Source organism: Micropterus dolomieu, linkage group LG19 (assembly GCF_021292245.1).
Source record: "Micropterus dolomieu isolate WLL.071019.BEF.003 ecotype Adirondacks linkage group LG19, ASM2129224v1, whole genome shotgun sequence".
Classification (NCBI taxonomy): Eukaryota; Metazoa; Chordata; class Actinopteri; order Centrarchiformes; family Centrarchidae; genus Micropterus; species Micropterus dolomieu.
In genome coordinates this window covers 12735950-12750416 of record NC_060168.1, presented here as the reverse complement: position 1 = coordinate 12750416, position 14467 = coordinate 12735950, and the positions used below count along the sequence as shown (strand labels likewise).

The 14467-nt window shown below is 41.6% G+C and overlaps 1 protein-coding gene across 1 annotated transcript; it reads left to right on the top strand.

Moving 5' to 3' along the window:
• The first annotated feature begins 455 nt into the window (after window positions 1-455).
• On the top strand, window positions 456-14332 carry fam193b (family with sequence similarity 193 member B). Its single transcript, XM_046030277.1, has 10 exons — window positions 456-751; window positions 2342-2620; window positions 3295-3481; window positions 8393-8611; window positions 10884-11295; window positions 11394-11577; window positions 11711-11944; window positions 12539-13589; window positions 13681-13756; window positions 13902-14332. The coding sequence occupies exons 1-10, from the start codon at window positions 593-595 to the stop codon at window positions 13996-13998; spliced, it is 2898 nt and encodes a 965-aa protein (XP_045886233.1). The 5' UTR covers window positions 456-592; the 3' UTR covers window positions 13999-14332.
• The last annotated feature ends 135 nt before the right edge of the window (window positions 14333-14467 follow it).

Below are 14467 nucleotides of genomic sequence, written 5' to 3'. Positions count from 1 at the left end.
CAAAGTTGCACTGTTATATATGTTATTGACCTTATACTTAAATGTTCTACCTTACTCAGCCCAACTATCGAAAACAGCACCATACATCTTTACCTAAACTCCAGCCAGCATCATCATCTACTTTCTATAATAATATATATATGTATATATATATTTTTTTTTACATACTGTATGACAACTTATTTAGCGAGCGCACAATTAAATGCTGAATTAATATACTCAAACACTGAAACAAACGTTTGAATAGCAAGAGTAAGCAGGAGGACCTGTTTAATTGTCTTTGTCAGTGCTAAAGAATAATAAAATAGAAGAAAGTGGGAGGAGAGGATTGCCCTTACTAAATATGGCAACGTCTGGCTTCACTGCCTGTGTCAGGTTTCAGTTGTATTCACCGTATTGAAGTGAAGCTTCTTTGCCAGCTGTATCTTTAACCTATGAACTCCTGAGTGTGCCAGTCCTCCGCCATATTGACTGTTGTCTTGAGTGGAGGAGATAGAGAACATTTTGAGGTCCGATAAGAAACGAAAGTGTGCTCTCAAAATAATCAAAACTGGTGCAAACTTGGCAAAAGCGTATTTTAAACACCGTCGTGATGGCAAGGAAGAAAAGCAAGCAGCAAGGAGTCGCCCAGAAGGAGCTTGTGCCTGAACAGCAGACCGCACCGAAGAGCCCAGTCTCTCCCGGCGATGCAGCTGGCGGTGACGGCGGAGATGCTGGGCTGGATAGGCTGGCCACTACCAGGGCGAACCAGGTAGGTTAGCTAGCAACAAGCCAATCCCTGCTTTTAAAATAGGCTAGCTAGCCTCTGAGCTAGCACTAATTTAAGCATCCTCCATTGTGTTTTTATTTTATGTAGCTAACGTTAGATCCTGCAGGGTTGAAGTTATATGCATCCGCTGGGTGGCTAAAAGCAATGTTAATCTTTATGTAGTAGTCGTGGATGTAGAGCTCTCACGTCGTTCGATATTTAATTAAATAAATAATACGCTCAACTTAGCGAGCAGAATCGTACCCAGCAGGCGGATTTAAGGCAATGTGTCTAACATTGCCACCCATCTTCTTTTGCCGGACAGGTGACATTGTGCCTCGGAAATGTCGTCCCATTCCCAGCGTTTACAACTATTCATCCGCCCAGTTAACGTTAACCTTAGCCAAAAGGCTAGCCGGGCTATCGTCTCCAGCTAGCGTGCTGCAAACGTGCTTACTGCCTGCACTTGAACCCAGCTACAGGAACCACTCAGCCAGCAGCGGCTAACCAGCTACAGGCTAATTAGCTAGTAAACTGGGAGAGATAATGGGTTCATAATTAGGGTAGCTAACTGTCAGACATGGTTCGAGATGTTTAATCGACTCTGTCATAAGGTTTTTGCCGTACTACACTTTAATATCGGAGTGTGACAGGAGCTAATGTCAGAAGTTTCAGTGCATGCAGTTATCAGCCAGTGATGCTAAATCGGAGTTTGTAACATTAGCTATCAAAGTTGAGGGTAACCCTTTGTACAGCTGGACCACAGTCGCCTCAGCAAACCAGCTAACCTTACATCTGACCTCTGAGCCTTACTGCTGCTTGGATGTTTTATACCGCATGTGTACGATTCCCGTCTAGACACGTCGCATAGCTAGATCTGTATATTGGCTCAAATTTGTCTGTAATTGTGAATTACCTGTTTGTGTCTTAGGTGTAATATCACTATATCAAAAAATGATGCGATGTCCAGAAAATACTGGGGGACATCTAACTATGAATGCCAGTTTATTTGGTACATGACACATTAAAATGAATACCATGTAACTGACCTGCAGTAAAGCCGCCATTGAGAAGGTTATTAAACCATATTTGTTGAAACTGTTTTTGGAGAGGTGTTGATTCAACTCTTTAACTGGGGGATGTTTTGCATCACTTTTGTCTTAGACTGCATTTGTTTTAAGCTAGGTGTACCTAATAAACTTGCTAGTTTTGACAACACACTTATCTTAAAACATTATTCCACCTTTCATCATGCTGAGCTCTAAGGGCTTCGGAAAGTAGAGCACTGCAAGCTGCATCTTTGTTCCTCTAAAATGCAGTCGACTAACACCTGAAGAAAGTGGCCAGAAATGTATTACACATTTATAGCACACACACATAATTATTAGCATTAAAAAACATCAGTTTAATTGCTTACCATGTGCAGTAGGCATTGTCAATACTGTAGAATCTATTCTGAGAGACCTCTAACCTAGAAGACTCTTTTCCACTCCTGGTGTTAATTAACCAACAGCATTATGCACCCCAGTTCACAGTTTGACTGGTAATTACAGGCTAATACTTGACCTCTTTATGCTCTCTTTCTCTACCTAGCCTATGCACACCTGCTGCCTCCTGTGCCATCGTGAATTTAAAGACTGGGGAGCAAGTTCTGCAAACGGACTTCCTGGGAGCCATGGGACCAAGCTGGCTGATGCGGTGCCTGCACTCTCCCAGGCCTTATTGCGGGAGGCGCCGGGGCGTAAGCTTGCTGATGCTGTTCCCTCGCTGTCTCAGTCCTTACTGGGAGAGGTGCCTCTGTGGATCTGTCAGAGCTGCTGCAAGAGTGTGGAAGAGGAGGAGAGGCGGAGCACCCTGGAGCAGCCGACGCCGGTAAATAAAAAGGAACTGATTTGGGTTACGTGTCTGGAACCTTTTTACGACTACTTTCTAGTTAAACTGTTTCTGCTGACTGAGGTGATCTCAGCTTTATTCATCATAGAGGACTTTGCATTTGCATGTGCATACTTACTAAATAAATATGTCTATCTTGATGGATTGAACAGGTTTAAACATGTCTACTTTGAGTCTCTTCAGAAATAACAAATTTTGTATTTCTGTCTCTGTGGCATATGTAAGGCGGTAGCAGCTTTAGCCTTCGCCTTCTTGCTTGTTTTTACATGAAATGCAAATTTTTAAGATGTAGTATATTAACATACTTGAGCTTGACTGCACATGAACATGGTGTAAAAGATGTTTTGTTAATATTTGGCTCAAACTTTCAAATGTTAAAAATAGGACAAACGGAGAGAGATGGCTGAACAGTCCCCTGCAGTGATTTTTTTGTTTGTTTTAATCTTTGCATTTTTTTTCTTTCCTTTTTTGTTTGTTTAAATTGATTAATGCATTTTAAAGATGTTTGTGCTCTTGTCACACACATTAATGTTTTACAAGCTAATATTGTTATTTGGTGCCACTGTTGCCAAAATGTACCCCTATGTAGACAGCCCTGTGATTAACCTGTTGGGTTTCTTCTTCTTGTTGTTTTTTTGTTTTTTTTTATTCAGGTACCATTGTCACACTCTTCCTCTTGTAAGTCCCAGAGCTGTGGGAACGGTTACCCAGAGCAAAGTACTGTGGATTGGGACCCGAGTTCCTTCCTGTCAGCCCACAAACTGTCAGGTCTCTGGAACTCTGCCCACACCAATGGAGGGGAACATTGCAACCACAACACTTCTTCACACTCACAACCAGGTCTGTCATCGCTTAATTTCTAAACTGAGAAGTGTTACGAGTTTCAGTTTTGTGAAATGGATGTATATTTGGTTAGAATCAGAGCTCCACAGCTGCCTTGTTAGCTTACTTGCTCAGCTATAAATGTGTAATACATTTCTGGCCACTTTCTTCAGGTGTTAGTCGACTGCATTTTAGAGGAACAAAGACGCAGCTTGCAGTGCTCTACTTTCCGAAGCCCTTAGAGCTCAGCATGATGAAAGGTGGAATAATGTTTTAAGAAAAGTGTGTTGTCAAAACTAGCAAGTGCACTCAGATGGCGGACATAAATTTAAAAATAACCAAATTTCCAATGCGGACAACTTAACTAAATCAGACAATACGACTTGGCTCACCGTTTATAAAAGATCAGGAAGAAAACGTTTCTTTGTAATACTTTTCTTTAATTTTGTTGGAGAATACTGTTTTGCTTAGAAATATAAATCTCTGCAAGCTGTGCTGTAACCAGAATGAAATATCAGCGCCAATGGAAAGATTACAGCAAAGAAAACCTAAATTTATTTCATCATACTAAATAATTCTACCAAAATTTGGACTATTCCGAATCGATTCACAAATGCCTATAATCGATTATCTAGAGGTTAATTGATAACGTAATGTTGGCAGAACTCTGAAATGCGGAAGTGTCTGTCTGTGCGGTCAGGACTTGCGGACTGTGATTCTTACTGCTGAATCATTGATAGCTGCAAAGCATGTAGGCCTGACTGTGAATGTATCAGGCATTATTGTCTTATTATTATAATTATACAAATATAATTATTAATATTATCATATGTAGCCTTTTTGCTACAGTTACGCTTCACACAACAGCTGTTTGTTTTGTAAAGTTGCGTGGCGCTGCTGAGAGCCCCCAGCTGCAGTAGTGCGTAATATTCATCCAGCAAGACGAATGATCACGAACCGTTCACAGCGCGTGGGCCGTACTAGCGACACAACCCGTAGTACCGGAGACGGAGTGGAGCGGACGGGGCCAGGAGATCGCGGAGCGACCGGCCCGCAGCTGACGGTCGGTGATCGTTAATGGCAATAAATCATGCTGTCAATATATCGCAAATCATGCTTCTAGGGGAGATGATGTCCTCTTTAGGGGAGCTCCCCCATAGTTCGCACCCTGCTGTCCAGCCTCTCCCAGAAGCAGGCGCGCATGCGCAGAATGCAACGTGGGTTTGTTTGGAAGACGCGCTGCTGAGATTTTTCAGTCACTCTGAAGTCTGGTCGTATTTTAGTTTTTATGAGACGCTGAGGGAAACTAGATTGAAGAAAATGACCTTATAGTGAACGCAGGGTGAGTTAATTTGTAGCTTTGGTTTTTCTCTCTGACTTGCTTGTAAACTGAAGCTCTTAGTGTTGCTGCTCTTGTAAAAACGCTACACGTTGTTCTGTTGCTGTGTGTGTCGTGTGGTGGCAGAGTCTATTGGCCCACTGCATGTGATAACACGCTATGCAGTTTAATCAACCAACCAGCATATCTAGAAATGCTACAGACTGCTCTGTATTTATGTCAGTTTTTGGGCTCATTGCAGTTGCTATCCCTGTCAGCAGACTTGTTTTCATGTAATTGTCCACGGGGTCATTGTGTTACCTATATAATATAAAATCTTGATAATGTACACTTAGATAATTTTCATATGTTTACAAAAGGTATTTGCTGTTTATTTTTTATGCAACAAAATGGCAATTCTATTTGTAGTTTTCAGTATAAAACTTGTTGAAATGGTTTCAGTGTGTGTATCAGTACATTTTAATCTTTTTCGGCACATTTTTACAATACCGTGATAATACTGATAACCGTGATCATTTTGGTCACTATAATTGTGATATGAAGTTTTCATACTGTTTCATCCCTCACACACAGGCGTGCCGGTGTGGAGCAGAATGGCTGTCCACAACTAACCACTGCGCTGTAGTAACGTTATAACATAATTTCCACAGAAAACAGCTGCAGGCTTCCGACACACTACGCTCCTTAGTTAGTGAGATTCAAATGAGGCTTACTGTCCACAGTTTCTCTGGACTGTCCCTCAGGATCACAACGTTAGTCCAACATCGCTGAGTGTGCTAGCCACATTAGCCGCGCAATATGCTAACGCCAAGTTACCTAACCTTTAAAATAAACGGTAAACAACACGGCAACACTTATAGCTTCAGAGTTTGAAGTCGGGTCATGTACAGCCCATGGCGATCCATCCTTCAACCGTTACAGAGCTTGTTATGGTTGTGGAACTTTTGAAGCACTCATTTATTAATTTAACACGCCCTGAAGTGTACAGTATGAACATTGCGGTTGTTGCAGTGCTTGCCGTCCTCCGTATTTCAATTTTGCAGTTATTGCGACAGCCCTAGATGTATTACAACTAAGATACAAAATCACATTTACCCATTAGAAGTGGCAAAGCTCCATGTACTCGAGAAAGGATGAAACACAGCAGTGTATGTTGTGCAAGTTTTATCACAAACAATCTGCACCTGTTCACTCAAATGTGCACATATTTGGGCCAAGAAAGAGAAATGGGGAATAAAAAATTGAGTGTGATCGAATCATAGAATGTTAAATTGAAATTTAATCACGATGGATCTTAGCCCGATTTTTCAATACATAGTAAGTATTACAGATAAAAGAACATTGGATAAAGTCTTTGGCTGTTCAGTCGTTTAATAAGACTGCATTTCAAAGTGACTCAGGTGGCTTGGGCTATAACATTTTCTAGCCATAGCAAAGATACCTGAAATTATTTGTGGAGATTGAATGTGAAAGTAATAGTAATAAAAAATTGAATTTGTATAGCGCTTTTCACGAACTCAGAGTAGCTTTACAGAGCAGATAAAGAAACATGACAAAAAAAAAAAAAAACACATCTAGGGATAGGCAGAGGAGAAGAGATGGGTCTTAAGGCGGGACTGGAAAATGGTGAGGGACTCAGAGGTGCGGATCTCCTGGGGGAGGGAGTTCCAGAGCCTGGGAGCTGCCCTGGAAAAGGCTCTTTCCCCAAAACTGGGGACGTAGAGGAGAAAGTGAGACATGTTTGACCTGGGCTTGAGAAAGGCCGTTGTTTATAAAATGGGAAGCATGGCAATTCGAACAGCTATGATTTATTTTTTTGCTGTTGTCTGTCTGCTTCCTGTTTCTTGGTTCTCATCAAACCACTTAATGGAGGTTACCTGGTGCGTAACTTAGGTTGTATTTCTAGTTTAGCAAATGCTTGAATGGGCCATGTCAATTACGCAAGGGTATGTGAAAGTAGTCATAAATTATGGCATGTTTTCTCTGTGAATGTAGCTGTGCCTTTCCTGCATGAGCAAAGTTACATGCGAGATGGTATTTGTATTTATTTAATTTGGAAAGTTTGTTGATGTTTTCTGGTGAACAATTACGTTTCTTAATTAGCTGTAACATCCAACAAATATTTGTCTGTAGTTGGATGGGAACTTAGCTACATGAGGTATTTCAATACATACCATAGTATGTGTTTAAGTGGGTGTGCATACGTGGTAGACGCCAGTAAGAGAGAGTCACTTTTTTGCAATATGTAAAATAATTCTGATGTTGTAGTACTGCTTTCTCCCTATTTTGATTAACAAAAGGGGCAATGTTGTTTCAGAGCAGTGACACATTATCACCATTCAACACGCCTCCAAAGAGCAGGGATCTATTTGTACCATTATAATTATTATTCTTGAATTACCAACATCTCAGCACCTGGAAATTGTTGATTAACAGGTATTGATCAAATCCCTCAAAATCCCAAAGACACATGTCACATGGAGATTGTTTCTCATATTTTCAAGGAACTAAAAGGTTTCTTCAGCCCATTGTGTGCGTTTCCACCACAGTCGAAACACCTGCGAAGATTAGGCAAATTAACCAGCTGACGTATATGCCATACAAACCGATGGACAGGCATCATTATTTAGTAACCACTATTGATGAGCAAAATGTATATATGAACATCAGATTTTATTGGAATATAATGAAAAACAATAGGCTATGCTTGACTATTAAAAAACGCTTTTTTTGTGTGGGAGTATAATGAAGAGACACACGATAACGTTCGTTAAAAATTTAATAACAAACTGGATAAAGCCATCAAATTCTTAAAAGATCTCGAGCACAGAGAAAGATACACAAACATAAAATCACAATAGTTTGGACGGTTATTAAAACATTTCCAGCAGACAAAATCTGCAGATCAGCTGGCAGCACTCATGTCTGTGAAAAAACCTGCTGACCGATGAAAATTTAAAACAACAACTCCAGATCCAGTATTTAGCGTAAAAAAACACTGCTGCACGCTGGATGCTATTTCCGAACTATAAATAGAATACCGACGTACGATCTCAGGCTGACATCGGCGTGTGTGTGCTATCTGACTGTTGATTGTGATTTATTGGTTTATGGTGGAAAGGAGAGAATCAGTAGTAGAAAAACACCTGACATGCTCGATTTAAAGCAAGTAGCCTCTACACTACCGTTGAGAAATTCACTGCAAGGCAAGCCCCACCCCCCCTAGTACCGGTACTTTTGGAGAGTACAACCCAGGGATGTTTTTTTTGGGGTAAAATAAAGACCCTGGAACTAAATGTAGACCCTGGTCCCTGCGGTGGAAACACAGTTAGTTCCTCCAAAGGTTCCTAGTTCCGGGGTAAAGTTCCTGTGGTGGAAACGCGGCTTTACTCTTTACACCTTTTGTAAGACATATTTAACACAATATACCAGCAAACTAAATGGTACCTCCTTTGTTTAGTTCTGTTCTGCAACCAAGTGTTGGAGTCGAAGGTTTATGGCTCTAATAAAAAGAGTATTTTCTATTTGTATTGTTTTAAATCTATCATCAAGTCCATTTCAAATTTATGAAACATTTTTTCCATCTCCAGGTGTAACAGCAGGGTCAGCCTGTTACGAGAAAAGAGGACTTCATGAAGCGCCTGGGAAATCTGCTAAAACGTCTGGGACCAAAGTCTGTCCCTACAGTCACCCGTCATCCCAGAATTCCAGTGGATCTTCTGCTGGGAACCCCCAGTCTACCTCAGCAGACCTTTGTAAGACCACTCCCAAGCACTTCAAGACCATGTGCCGTCGACCAACGCCACCAGGTAATGTTTCCTTTGACTCCTCCAGAACATCATTTAAACAAAATGTATTATATCACAGAAATCTTTGTTTATATACCAACTTCGTCAATCTATATAAAGGGGACCAATTTAGTTTACATTTAAGTAATTAGTGGTAATGGGCCTACTCCTTTGCGGGGTTTTTCCTGGCTCAGAATGGGCCTTTGGGGGGTAACTTGACTCAACAGTAAGCATGATCAGTATGCGTACAGTAAAGGCAATGAGTTACCTTAGGACCGAAATCTATACATTTTTTTTGTTATTTCTGACCATTTGATAAACAAAATATATCCACAACCTGGAGGAGTAAAGATATAAAAGTAAAGTATAATTATATATTATGGTTAGTATAATAATATATTTACAGGTTACACTTGATTTGGATAATCTGCCTACAGATAGTTTATTAGTTGAAATTCAACTATTTTCACAAATAAAATATTTTCACAAATAATCCCTTTCTCTTATATTAGCCTACACCACTGTGGTTAAGGTTTGATTAGTGCTAATGTTTGTATATTCATTATAATTTCAGATAATGGTATAGGCTACTATAGCTTACTATTAGTAGCCTAATATTAATTCCAGTTGGACAAAACAGCAGCTATATTTTGTGGGTTGTTTTCAGTCATTAGTTTATTGTGTAAGAAAAATGCTCTACAAGGTGGGTCAGTCTTTCATTTGTTTATGCAAAGTACTAACTTGTCAATAGTAAAAGCCGTGCATACAGAACAAGTTCAACATTTCTTAAGTTTGATGTAGTGCCTCAGCCTTTTTTAATGTCCTGCCTACTCCAGGCTGTAATTGGTCAGGTCACGAAAAGTGACTTTGAGGGACAGCTATGCACAGGGCTGCATGAACAGCACCCGATCTCCCTACGGAGATTAGCATGCAGGAGAGAACGGGAACAGGTGAGCGTCACGTCGTGCCCAGAGAACCTGATATGGAGAGGGCAGAGGAGGTACCGGGTCTGGTACGCTAAAGATTAAAGTGTAAAAGTGACAGTACCGGTGAATACCGGCACACTTCAAGCATAAACGGCTTTTATATTGTGAGAAATTACAGGAAGTCATTGCTCCCAGTAGCGCAAACTTTGTAGAGGAACGTTCAGGCGCAGTCAAAGCAACGCAGCAGTTGATTTATAAGTCCAGCGCCAGCTGCAGTGTAAAACAAACAAACAAACAACAGAAAAAAAACAGCGCTGTGGATGAGAGGAGAGATGACTGCTGAAAGTCAAGACGTCATATATAAGGGGGCTTTCACACCTGAAAGTCCGCACCAAGGTCCGAACCAAAGTTCATGTTTTGATACATTCGGTTAGTTTTGGTTTGTTTTGGTTTCACACTGCAATTCTGCGACCGCGCTAAAGGCCTTTACATGACACACTTGCGTCCTGTCGTATCATGTATGTGGGCTGCGTCTCCCTATACTTGACATTGATTGGTTTATTAGACAGTTCAGCGGGTATCTTTGACAAGAATGAATGAATTAAAAATGAACATATGCATATTTGCTCCTATATTATTATGGCATTACTACCTGCAGCACCAACTATACTGAAGGCTCATTCAAATTCGCAATTAAACGTCCTTGTTGTGCGAACATTATAACGTTGCTGACGGGACAGGAGAAGAACCCAAGCAATCCTTCTGCACCTCCGTGCCAGGAGAAACCAAAGATGTATGTGGCAGTGTGCTTCTATAGTGGTCATCTGTTTGAAAAGATGAGCTGTCACCGGAGATTTATAATTGTGTCCTTATTTCAATGCATTTCTCCGTGCATTTGCTTGTTTCCAGTTTACACTCCAACAGCCAAACTTCCTGTAAATAGTCTGAAAGTCCGAACCATCCAAAACATGCTTTCACACCAGAAACAAACCGAACCATGGTTCAGTTTCATCCAGACCGAGACTACCTCTTTTCGTCTGACCAAATTTCGTCTGTTTGGTCCGGTCCGTGGAAGGTGTCACACCTGCAGTTTTGGTTCGGACCAAACTGAAAAGTCCTAAAGTCCGGACCAAACGAGGTAGGTGTAAAAGCCCCCTAAGTTTATGTTTGATTAAAGCTGTTTGATTAATGGCTATTAAAACATATTAGGAGAATATTTGAAACGCTTTTATTATATATATTAAGTTATAAAAGGTAATAAGAAATCCAGTTAAAATTAATTCTGCGGGCCAGAACACAAACTGATGTAGTGTAAAAAGATTTGTGCTCTACAGGTCATTTTATTCATGTTTCCCATTATTTTCCAGGTGAAGCCTTCCACCCCAGTGACCACCATCAACACACAGACTTGTCGGTACCCCCCAACAGTCCCACCGGGCTGTCTTCCCAGCATTCCTCCCTCCTGCCCCCAAAGCCGAATTCTGGGCAGCACAGCCATGTTACCTCCTCGTCTGGCACTGGTGTGGCGGCCCACACTCCCTTCCCCCCGCTGGTACCAAACCTCCACGGCTCCTCAGCCAAACTCAGTTCTCCCAGTCCAGACAGCCCAACATCTGTCCATAAGCCCAGCCCGTGCAAAAACTCCCACATTCCTGTCGTGAACACTCAACACAGCAAACTGGGCACATCAATCATGGGCTGTAACCACCCTTGTAATGGACACAGTGCGGGAACAGTGGCCACTTCAAATGTAGGCCATCTGACGGCCGGGGCATGCAGGTTAGTAATACTATCTCAACATTTCTGTTTTTGAGTGTTGATTCCAAATATGAATGCCCTCTGAGGGATAATGTCAATTGTTTTTGTTTTTTTTGTAGAGACCAGGCATGTAAGGGGCACAAAATGACTAATGGGACGTTGTGCCACCCATCGTCTGAGCTGGAGGAAGGAGAGGATGAAGACAGCAGCTCTGAGAGGAGCTCCTGTGCCTCCTCATCCACCAACCAGAAGGACGGGAAGTACTGCGACTGCTGCTATTGCGAATTCTTTGGACACAATGCGGTACATTAAAAAAATGTGTTGCTATCCTCTTTTAAGTAGTAATTAAGAGTTCATTGTGCTATTATATACTTGTTAAGGGTTTATAAAAAGCTGAAATTATGAAAAGGTGACATAATATGTTATTTGGTCACAGCCTCCAGCTGCACCAACAAGCCGTAACTATGCTGAGATTCGAGAGAAGCTGCGCTCACGTCTGACCCGGCGTAAAGAGGAGCTACCTCAGCGTCAAGATTCGGATCTGACAGCTGCTGGTGCCATTGACAACCGGGACGTGGATGAGCTGCTAGACTTCATAAACAGTTCGGAGCCCAAACCTGTCAACAGTGCCAAGGCTGCCAAAAGGGCACGGCACAAACAAAAGAAGAAGGTGTGGTAACTTTTGAAACAATGTGATTGAGTGTTTTTTTTTTTCCTTCATTTTAATTTGAATATGAATGTATGTATGGCAAATGGTGTCTAAACACAAGAATAACTTTGCCCAAATAGACTCAAATTGGCAACATTTAGATTTATAGTTATATAATCCCTTTGATTTGAGCAGTGTAGGGCATATTCAGTTTGCATTAGCATTAACAGTGAGGCTGATATCTAGATATAACTAGATAAAATGACAAACAGTAACGCAGGATTATGTGAATGCATCGTTTCCCTCATGAATTTGAATCCTTTGTGGGAATTGCGGACTCCGCCAGTAATGACAGCTGCTATATTGAGAGGTAATTGCATAATCTAAATTTATTGAATGGCTGTTGCTAAAAAAATGCCAGCCATAATTATCAAGTCCTAAGGAATATAATTTAAAATCAGGAACTAAATAGTTTTGATACTCAGTGCTTTTGGTAAATAACAAAAAAGTATTGTGGTTCAATAAACGCAGCCTTACTTATCTATTATCACAATGACATGACATTTTGTGTGTGTACCTGTTCTCACAGTCAAGCCTGTGCCATTTCTGTTTCAGGAAAAAGCTCAGCAGGGCAGTATGGGTGCTGCAGGCAGTGACCCCCACTCCGATCCATCTGAGTCTGTCGACGAGCCCCTCCCTGATGGTTCAGAAGCCAGTCGGTTGCTTGATTGGCCTCAGCTGGAGCTCGAGCGTGTCAACAGTTTTCTTACCAGTCGGCTGGAAGAGATTAAGAACACCATCAAAGACTCAATCCGGGCCTCATTTAGCATGTACGACCTCAATCTGGATGTTAATGACTTCCCAAAGAAGGCAGCCACGTTGGAGGGCAATCATTTACTGTCCCATCTCAATGGTTCCTCTGACCTGCAACAGATAGACCTTGACCTGGCCCCTCTTTCATTGGGAACCTTTAAGAGCCACCTGGACCTGGTGAATGGATGGGAGGACACAACCACTGTCTCATCCCCTAATTCCACCACCACAGCATCAGGGGTCCCTGCTGGGCCCAAGGACATCCAGCGGTTGCACACTACCCCCAGTCTCTCAAAGCTCATAAGGGTTCGTTCCCCAGAAAGATGCACTTCCACTGGATGTGACAGTTTGCCACAGGTGCCAGCTCAAGCCACAGCTAAATCGAAGGAGGACGCCTATGATCCCAAGAATACAACGGTCGGGAACGGTGGTGCAAAGTCAAAAAAGAATAAAAAGCAGCAGCTAAGACAGGAGCAATCTGTGTCCGAGCATAATTCCACCAAACCAACCAAAGCCGCCTCCTGGAATGAAACACAGAAAACCAATGAGTCTAAAGAAATGGCTTCTAACGGCTCAAAAGCTGGAAACAAACAGTCCCAGCACTCTGCGGACAACCAGAGAAATGGACCTAGGAAAGCTGAAGAAGCCAGATCATCCAAACATGCAGCTAATGGTGGCCTCTCGAATGCACAAAAGGGGAAAGGTGACACGGAAACACGAGGGGGTCGGTCTGAGCAGGATTCAGAAAACAAAGCTCACACCACCATTCAAGTAAATGGGCAGCAACAGCAGCAAACCAAGGGGAAAAATAAGAAGAACAAGAACAAGGGTGAAAAATCCAGCAGTGCCATCGGTACAATAAATTCTCTTTAACACTATTCAAAATTTGAGTTTTCTTCTTCATTTGTAATGTTTTTAGCTAATGTTGAATCTTTATTCCCTAGATGATGTATTTCTCCCTAAAGATTTGGATCCAACAGAAATGGATGAGATTGATCGGGAAGTGGAATACTTCAAAAGGTATGCTCAACACAGCCGTATATTAGGATACTATTATTACTAATATACAGTTATATTTATTAACAACAGCTGCATCACTAAAACCAGGCATTGTTTTTTTTTTTTCCTCCACCACATGTTGTTCGTCTCTCTTCGTTCCCTCTAGGTTTTGCCTTGATTCTGCAAAACAAACTCGCCAGAAGGTAGCAGTGAATTGGTCCAACTTCAGCCTCAAAAAGGTTCCTTCCAATGCAGCTCAATAACTTGGATGATGGCCAGAACTTCACACCATAAACTCTTTTAGTAGAGCCCTATTTGGCCTGAGGCCTTCTCTCATTCCCTGTTTTCTTCTTTTCCTTACTAAGCCAAGGGACCCTGGGTCAAAATCATACTCTCCATTCAGAAGACTGAAACATAACTTGTGGCTGACAAGCCAGGGATCATTATCAAGGTCAACTCTTACCCTTTGCTATTATTGCAATGTTCACTAAATGAGAGATGCAAAAATGGAGAAAAGTCTGTTGAATCCACTGCATCCATGTGCTTATTACGTATGTAAACAATTACCTTACATGAAATAAATGTTTTTATCACAAATCTGAGACATTTTAACGTTGTTAAACTTCTGAATTCCAATCAGTTCAATTTGGTGCTCATCATCCAGTACATTCTGCCTCGCTAAATTCCCGCCCACGACATCAGTCTCTGTTGTAGACCGTTTGTCTAAAACTG

Coding starts and splice junctions, on each gene's coding strand:
- fam193b (XM_046030277.1), top strand. CDS start 593: ATGGCAAGGAAGAAAAGCAAGCAGCAAGGAGTCGCCCAGAAGGAGCTT. Junction 2,621..3,294: donor CCCTGGAGCAGCCGACGCCG/GTAAATAAAAAG, acceptor TTTTTTATTCAG/GTACCATTGTCACACTCTTC. Junction 11,296..11,393: donor CTGACGGCCGGGGCATGCAG/GTTAGTAATACT, acceptor TTTTTTTTGTAG/AGACCAGGCATGTAAGGGGC.